Source organism: Scylla paramamosain, chromosome 35 (assembly GCF_035594125.1).
Source record: "Scylla paramamosain isolate STU-SP2022 chromosome 35, ASM3559412v1, whole genome shotgun sequence".
NCBI lineage: Eukaryota > Metazoa > Arthropoda > Malacostraca > Decapoda > Portunidae > Scylla > Scylla paramamosain.
Genome location: NC_087185.1, coordinates 8,243,209 through 8,252,500, shown reverse-complemented (window position 1 = coordinate 8,252,500; position 9,292 = coordinate 8,243,209). Strand labels below are relative to the sequence as shown.

The 9,292-nt window shown below is 47.9% G+C and overlaps 1 protein-coding gene across 1 annotated transcript in view; it reads right to left on the bottom strand.

The window, feature by feature from the left end:
- LOC135090407 (heterogeneous nuclear ribonucleoprotein L-like) overlaps positions 1-933 on the bottom strand; it is a 216,780-nt gene extending 215,847 nt beyond the window's left edge. Inside the window, 1 exon segment of the mRNA XM_063987161.1 lies at positions 592-933. Within this exon segment, the coding sequence (XP_063843231.1) occupies positions 592-711 (120 nt within the window). The 5' untranslated portion in view covers positions 712-933.
- Between the last annotated feature and the right edge of the window lie 8,359 nt (positions 934-9,292).

Here is a 9,292-nt window from a genome sequence, read left to right as displayed (position 1 = left end):
CCTCATGTCTACTACACCAGTCCCTATCAATATCAACACCGAGGAGCACCACACACTTATCATGTATTTCTCCCTCCCTCCGTCTCTCCTTACAAAAGCTTCATTATATTCATAGCACATACACGACTTTGTACCACAAGGAATATAATCTTCATCAATGTGCTTAGTTTGGTCCAAGTGGAGAGGATGAGGGAGTGATGTGGAGGGTAGTGACGGGTGGTGGTGGTGGCGAACACGTGGGCAGTGCAGAGCGACAGGGCGTTGCCATTTAGCCCTTACCTCTGGGCACACCTCCACCCTGATCCTTCACCAAGCCACTCACTCCACACACTCCATCAACACCACCACCGCGTCACCACCACCACACACTCGCCCACTCCACCACATGAGAAGGGAGTCGTCAGGGGGATCAGAATACTGTCTTATTAATACGCCGGCCTTATCGAAGTCGTGTATAGATGTCTCACACACACCACGCTTGGCTTTGCTGGAGGAATGCCACGCTCACTACCACAATGAGTTGTTCCTTCACTCTCCCTCTATTACGCGTCTGTCTAGTGTAAGTACACAAGGAAAGGCACTGCAGCTTACCATTGCTCCCGTCAACCCTTGGAATCCCGCACCGATTTGCTTCGTAATGGGACGAGTTAGTGGACTTGAAAAAAATGGGGAGAACTGACAACTATCCTCGCGGCAGCCGGGCGAATCCATCCAGTGGTTCAGGAACTTGGCCTCAGTTCGATGACAACACAACCGTCACTCCTCTTCCCTTGATGGAAATATACACTCTTACATGAATTTCAATGCACCAATTAACCCGTCAGGCCCCAGCGGTGAAGGTAGAGGCGCTGGAGGAAGGTTAGCGCGGCACAAACGTGAAATTAAACAGCCACGAACATCCACGTCAAGCTCCCAGTCACTACCACGTCCGGCCCAGTTCGTTCACCGTCTCCCTCCCCGCTTCTCGTCCGCCATCCTGTCCTCCAATACCCCCTTCCTCCTTGCTTCCCCGGGACCTCTCGCTGGGTTACCTTGCCACCTACACTCCTCTGCTCCTATTACGCAAGCATCCCTGGGACCACCGTGGGCGAAGTTAGGAGAATAAGCGCAACATAAGTTCGCCTTGTATAATCGTCCCCGCAGACGGCTCAGTGTTGCCAGAATCGAGGGAAATTAGAGTGCGGTCGCCCGTCCTCCCTCCCTTCCCTCCCTCCCGCGTCCGTTACACCACCCAAGTCTTGCAGCTCTGCTCCACTCGCGCGGGAAAATATTTCAAACCCGAAGTGAACTCGTCAGTCTCTCCTCCCCAAACCCCAACCGCAACCCCATCCCCCACCACCCCACCTGGCAGACACTAGGGAAGTAGTACTGGCGTCCACTGACTGTGCTACGGCGGTGGTGCACCTGGTTACTGGGAGACAGTGGAAGGGGAGGAGGACTAGACCGGTGGGAAATTAGAGGGTTGAACGAAGAAGGAAGAGGAGGAGAGGGAGAGCAAGAAAGGCTAACTAGACCCGAGGATTCCCTTTGATAAACAGTTACTTAGCCACCACCAGCGGGTCCTTGGAGGCTTGCTGCGCCCAAGCCAACCCGAAGCAAGGAGGAAGAGGAGTGAGTGAAGAAAGACGAGGAGAAGAGGGGGTGAATGAAGGAAGAGGATGAGGAGGGGGAGGAGTAGGAGGGTGTAACCATGCCAGCGAGGAAGAAGGATGGTGGCGGGTTGGTGGGTAGGAGAGAGACACGAGAGCGGAGCAGTTCAGATCCGAGGTTCCCAACTGAGGGAATTTCCAACTTTGTATTAGGGAACTCCATGGTGAGGAATAAGTTCGAAAATCAAAATGAGTCCTGAAGTATTACGTAACCTGAACATATGCCAGATCATCCATCAAAGAGCCACGTGCAGTCAAACTATTATGGTAAAGTTTAAATGAGATAACACGACGTGCTATGGCTTCCTGTTTACGTCTATTTCTTCTGGATATCACGACTCTCTCTCTCTCTCTCTCTCTCTCTCTCTCTCTCTCTCTCTCTCTCTCTCTCTCTCTCTCTCTCTCTCTCTCTTCACGCTTGATGTTCGCTCTTTCTTTCATGTGTCGGAAAACTCTAAAATCAGTCCCATGGCGACGCACGGCTGGGCTTGTGGTGCAACCTTAGCCCGCCGCTGATAAGTGGAGTGGGAGGTAGACAGAATCAGGGGGAATTTCTGGCAAAAGAACATAACCACAAAAAGGGAGGCAACCCCGGGCTACAAGCAAGGAGAGAGTGGTGCCACGCTATCCCACAACTTCCCCCACTTACACAGCAACCAGTCCCTTCCTGTCCCATCCCAGTTGGTACCCCCCACCCCTTCCTAGCTTAGTCCCAGCGTCCCCCTCCCAGCTGGTCCTTAACACTCACCATCTGTCGCCTGGCTGAGCACCACTGCCCACGTCGTTAGGGAAGACTGATGGGGTTACACTTGGATTGGCTTAAACTCAGGAACCAACTTCAATTATAAGTGTAGCATTTTAACTCAAGCACCCTCCCCCCAAACCCACTGCCATTTAAGATCCCCAACCCCCCACCAGATCAACGTTTATCCCCTCCCTCCTCCATATCCCCACCAGAAGAATTCCCTCTCCTCCCCAGCTCGTTCAAACTGTGGAAACTGCTAATGAGGCTGCTGTTAACTGCCTTTGTTCCTTGGAAACTTCACAATCGTATCCGTGTCTCTGCACTCGAGTGATCACAATCGGGCGAAATACGACACGTGACAGACCTCCAGCATGCCAACACGATGCTTGCTGAGTGGACAAGGAGCGAGGAGGAAAAGGAGGAGACAAGGACGAAAGGGGGTACTGGGAGGGAGAAGGGAGGGGTGTAAGGGTCATAAACTCAACTCGCCGCCTCAGCCACCACCATCACCACCGCCAAGGCTGTTTGTTGTTATTCTTTCCTACCTTCGTGTTCATGTTTTGCCACAGAGGGAAGAGGTGACGGCTCTGACAGGACTCAACGCTGATCTAATCTAACGCCACGCCACGCCACGCCACGCCACGCACACACACACACACACACACACACACACACACACACACACACACACACACACACACACACATTCAGGCTTGACTGTATGTATACTATGTGTACGTCGACACTACATGTACGTATTTGTAAATGTGTATGCGTACGCGTCTTTCCTGTCATGTTCCCAACAATGGCTGACGAGAGAGAGAGAGAGAGAGAGAGAGAGAGAGAGAGAGAGAGAGAGAGAGAGAGAGAGAGAGAGAGAGAGAGAGACTATTGATCGCTACCTAGAACAAGGGAGGGAGAGAAGAGAAATATCGATTCACGTTTTTTTGTTTAGCCTTCCAGTTATACCAGAGCATCGGGTCCAGACTCAGCCCTGGCTAATTTTTAATGTGGACTGACCGATCAATTCACGTTCCTCCGCACTACTGTATAAAAGGAAGACTCTCTCTCTCTCTCTCTCTCTCTCTCTCTCTCTCTCTCTCTCTCTCTCTCTCTCTCTCTCTCTCTCTGTTACAGCACAACTAGAGGGTGAAAGCTGTCCCTTATCAGATACACACACATCAGCATCACCATCCTATTAGGTTGAGTTCTGACAAGACATGTTAATTAATTCTTCCATGTAGCACGGCAGTTAAGATTAATTAGAAGTCACTAACAAGGCGAAGGTAATTCAGTTTACATACATCAGGGGAAAATTGGATGCCTTAATAGACATAACCTTAAACTCAACTCGGTTTCCTTTCTTGCTTTTTAAGACTACGAACTGATGCGAGTAATTAGTGAGGTTGAATGATGCTACCTGATAACTTTTGTGATGAAATGACATACCAGTTTACTGATTAAATAGAGACGTGTAGCTAATTCCTATCATCAACACCTGTAATCTCTCTCTCTCTCTCTCTCTCTCTCTCTCTCTCTCTCTCTCTCTCTCTCTCTCTCTCTCTCTCTCTCTCTCTCGTAAAGTACAACCTTGAAAATTGTTTGGTTTTCACAGTGCTAACGGTGAGAAAATGAAATACCTTTACTTCTTTTCACTTGACGTTCACACACCTGATGATGAAAAAACAGGAACCCATCATTACTCTCTCTCTCTCTCTCTCTCTCTCTCTCTCTCTCTCTCTCTCTCTCTCTCTCTCTCTCTCTCTGCCACAAACACAGACTTACAGCTTCATTTACGCCTTGCTCACTCATTTACTCATCCTGCCATCTCCTTTTCCTATTTTCCCTAGAGAGAGAGAGAGAGAGAGAGAGAGAGAGAGAGAGAGAGAGAGAGAGAGAGAGAGAGAGAGAGAGAGAGAGAGAGAGAGAGAGAGAGAGAGAGAGAGAGAGAGAGAGAGAATAAGGAAACAAAACTACTAACCTTTCACTTACTAACACTTACTCATCCCATCAAAATATCCCCCTCTTCCACTTATTTCCCTATCAAAAAAAAAAAAAAAAAAAAAAGAACACCAACAACATCTCTAATGCCACACAAAACTTGGAAATTCACAGAGGATGAAGGAAGAGGAGGGAGATAATGCAGAAAAAAATGGACAAAGAGAAAGAAATTCCTGACTAAACTGTTCCCAAAAACCCGCCACAACGCCACACACACACACGCACACACACACACACACACTGGGCACGATGCGAGAATAATCATAAATCCTGGAGAACTTTTAGAAAACCATCCATTTAACTTTTTTTTCAATTATTTATGCTTTTGGGGGTAAAGATTGGTCTCTCTCTCTCTCTCTCTCTCTCTCTCTCTCTCTCTCTCTCTCTCTCTCTCTCTCTCTCTCTCTCTCTCTCTTGTGGTTCCCTTATCGACGTGTTGAGCTCAAAATAACACCCGGTACTTTTATTTACAATTTACTTTGATTTACTTTGCTTTATCTACTTACTGAACAAGACCGAGGCTTTTGATTTGGGATTGCAGCTTGTTTTTATATATTTTTATCCTCTTCGTGGTCGTGCTGGGCAAAATAGAGTGAAATACGTACGAGGCTGATAAATAAGGTGGTGCAAAGCGTTACAAGCTGATTACAGGCGTGGAATAAGTTACTAGTTATATGTTTAGTAGTGGTGGTGGGACTGTAATAGCAGCAGTGTTGTTGTTGTTGTTGTTACTGTTGGTGGTGGTAGTAGTAGTAGTAGTAGTAGTAGTAGTAGTAGTAGTAGTAGTAGTAGTAGTAGTAGTAGTAGTAGTAGTAGTGGTGGTGGTGGTGGTGGTGGTGGAAGGAAAACTACTGATAAAAGTGACACGCCAAGCGAAGAACAAAGGATAGGATAAGAAGAGATGAGAAAAAGCCACCGCCATTAATACAATCCACTAACAGGAAAGAAAGGATGAGAGAAGAGGAAAGAGGAAGACAAGAAAAGAGGAGAGAGAAGAGGAAAGGAAGAGAAGGAGGAGGAGGAGGAGGAGGAGGAGGAGGAGGAGGAGGAGGAGGAGGAGGAGGAGGAGGAGGAGGAGGAGGAGGAGGTCATTCTTTCCTTACTCCAGACTCCCACAAGACACCTCACTGATGGAGGAGAGAGCAACAGTAGCAACAGTAACACGCAAGGACCGGAGGGAAAAAGATAAACAGAGGCAAGGAGGAGGAGGAGAAGGCCTTTCTTTTCTCGGTGCGTCCCACACGACACGTCAGAGGCAACGGGAACACGCCAAGACGAGGACAGCACGCCACACACCCATCAACAAGACATCACACCCACTACCACATTCTCTCTCTCTATCTCTCTCTCTCTCTCTCTCTCTCTCTCTCTCTCTCTCTCTCTCTCTCTCTCTGGTGTACGGAGAAAAGAGAAGGAAAGTAAGGAAGAGAAGGATACGTTAGTAAAAAGTAAGTAGGATTGAAAATAGTAGGAAGTATGTGGAGCAGTGCAAGGAATAAAGGAAGTGGGGGAATTCTCTCTCTCTCTCTCTCTCTCTCTCTCTCTCTCTCTCTCTCTCTCTCTCTCTCTCTCTCTCTCTCTCTCTCTCTCTCTCTCTCTCTCTCAGGATTACGGTTTGATATTTATGGCAAGAATCAGATTGGAAACAGAGGTTGGATCGGAGTGAAGGTTAAGGAAGGTTTTCAGCTTTTGGTAACGAAGGGTAAACACACTCTCTCTCTCTCTCTCTCTCTCTCTCTCTCTCTCTCTCTCTCTCTCTCTCTCTCTCTCTCTCTCTCTCTCTCTCTCTCTCTCTCCGGTCACGTCACTCAACTATTTAGGGAAAAACCACACCGTTATGACCTACCTCGATATGTGTGGTCTCTCTCTCTCTCTCTCTCTCTCTCTCTCTCTCTCTCTCTCTCTCTCTCTCTCTCTCTCTGCGGCAGCCGGCCCTCCGCCCTATTATCGTGTTATCTCTAATAGTCCCACCAGCATTGAGCGCCCTAGTCAAGGCTGCTCTCTCTCTCTCTCTCTCTCTCTCTCTCTCTCTCTCTCTCTCTCTCTCTCTCTCTCCAGAACATATTGGAGCTATTTAACGCAGTCTTTCTCCTCCACAGTTATTGCGACGCGGGAAAGAGAAGAGGAAGATAAGAATTCAGTCTCACCCACAACACTTTCTCTCTCTCTCTCTCTCTCTCTCTCTCTCTCTCTCTCTCTCTCTCTCTCTCTCTCTCTCTCTCTCTCTCTCTTCTAAACCCAAGACAGTTACTCACGGCTGCTGGGTACAAAGGGTTAAAACTGCGTCTCTCTCTCTCTCTCTCTCTCTCTCTCTCTCTCTCTCTCTCTCTCTCTCTCTCTCTCTCTCTCTCTGACGGACGGACAAGGTAAGCCAGTTCTGAGTGACGGCTTTGGATGCGCTTCTCCAATCAGCAAACACCTGCCCAACCTATCCCAGACGACCTCCACATTACAGGTAAGGAAAGACCCCGGAGTGAGTGAGAGGGACCACACCTCCGTGCCATACTCTTAACTTTCCGACTTGGAGAGAGAGAGAGAGAGAGAGAGAGAGAGAGAGAGAGAGAGAGAGAGAGAGAGAGAGAGAGAGAGAGAGAGAGAGAGAGAGAGAGAGAGAGAGAGTTAAGATCATTTACGTGAGAGCTTGACCAGATAAGAGCTAAACTAAAGCTGCGCAATGAATACACAAACACACACACACACACACACACACACACACACACACACACACACCTGTCCACAGCTACACTTATTAAGCCTCCGTCTCTCTGCCTCGTTTTTACCCGTCTGGTTCGTGACCGTCACTACTTAAAGCCAATTAGTCAGTAATATTCCAATCCCCACGTTTTCCCTCCTAACACATTAATTGTATAGGCAGGAGGGGTGTGGCTGGTGGGGGCGGCGGGCGGGGAGGCAGTGCAGGGTATCAGTGGGGAGTAGCAAGGGGGGTGAATGTGGTGATAGATCACAGCGTCAAGCTAATAAACACGTCAAAGGGCTGGTTTTTATCTCTAAATTGTGGTTTATAGCTCCCATTTGATGCTTATTAGTAATTCTGCCCTCCTATTATCATTTACGTTTTGCTGCAATTTGTTACTAATGATCGTGTTACTGCCTCTACCCTCAAATTTATTCGTTTCACAACTAACTTCAACTAACCCTAACTATACCTCCATCAACTTGGGTCCCAAAACAACGTGACATATCTTAAACTAATAATCTTAAACATAACCCTAAGACATACCTCCACGAACATAAGTCTTAAAACAATGTGACGTTTCCACACTAGAGTAATGGTTCTAGCACTAATGAAACAGCGGTACATAGTTTCCCGCCTTTTTTTCAAAAACCTTCCGCTCCTTAGTAACTGCAAAACGTGTCGCTCTATTTTCATACTTGCATTTCTCAAGGTCGCGTCTCGCCTCTCAAGCTTCTCTCGGCGGCAGTAGGATCTTCCCAGAGCCGCTCCACAAACACGATTAATTCCCGGGGCCATGAAAAGCCGGCCACTTTCTCACTCAAACCTCCAACGTAAGACACAAACACAAACACCATGAGAAAGCAATGCCTCCGCCAGCACGCGACACACACACACACACACACACACACACACACACACACAGAGAGAGACAGACAGACATATTACGTTAAGTTGCATCTTAACGATATTAAACTTGAAATGACAGCGTGAATTGACAAAGGGCATTACCACCTCATACTGAGACGAGGATGATGAGTAAAACAGCAGGCAACCCACAAGCTTAACTATTCTCTCTCTCTCTCTCTCTCTCTCTCTCTCTCTCTCTCTCTCTCTCTCTCTCTCTCTCTCTCTCTCTCTCTCTCTCTCTCTCTCTCCAAGATATACATTTCATCAGTTCTTCCTTGATTCTTCCTCTTCCTATCTTCCCTTTCTTAACCATCCTCTTCCCTCTTCCTACATTCCTTTCTTACCCCTCCTCTTCCTTCTTCCTACCTTCCTTTCCTTATCCCTTCCGCTTCCAATCACTCCAATCGTGCTTCTTTCTTCATCTCCTCCTACGTGTTCCTTCTTTCCAATGCTTCCATCTGCCACTTGCAACCCCAGCACTCCCCCTTCTGCCTACAACACTGCCCAGTTAATCAAGGCGAGTGGCCGTGGCTCTCTTGATAACTAAATGGGCTGCTCGCGTAATATACGAAAAGGTTGATGCACCCCACACAAAATAGCATTAACAGTTGTGATCCTGCAGGAGGAGGTGGAGGAGGAGGAGGAGGAGGAGGAGGAGGAGGAGGAGGAGGAGGAGGAGGAGGAGGAGGAGGAGGAGGAGGAGGAGGAGGAGGAGGAGGAGGAGGAGAGGCAGTGAAAGGAGAGATGAGATGGTGCTTGGAAGATAGTGAGGGTGGGGGGTGGAGGGTTAAGGGAGAGAGAACAATCTGTTATGGTGCATTCAATCCTACGCACAAAAAATAAAAATGACAGTCAGATTAGCTATAAAAGGAACTGACTTGAACACGAGGGCAATTTGGGGATGGTGATGGGGTACCTAACTTATCAGACCCCACCTTGCTATGTGCACTGCTAAAAATAGACGCACGAGAATGACAGCGGCCCTGGTAATAAATCAGCCACACCTCGCAAGGATCTACTATAAATAATTGAGATGAACGACGCTGTGCTGTGCCGTATCTAGCTGCCCGTGCATAAGGGTGACCGGGTGAGGTTACTGCAATAAGATACAGAGCAATGAGGCTTCGTTACTGCCGGTTTTTGCTTTTGCTTTTTTTTTTTTTTTTGAGCTGAGAGAGAGAGAGAGAGAGAGAGAGAGAGAGAGAGAGAGAGAGAGAGAGAGAGAGAGAGAGAGAGAGAGAGAGAGAGAGAGAGAGAGAGAGACGAAGGCCAGCTACTCAAAATCAACTCTTT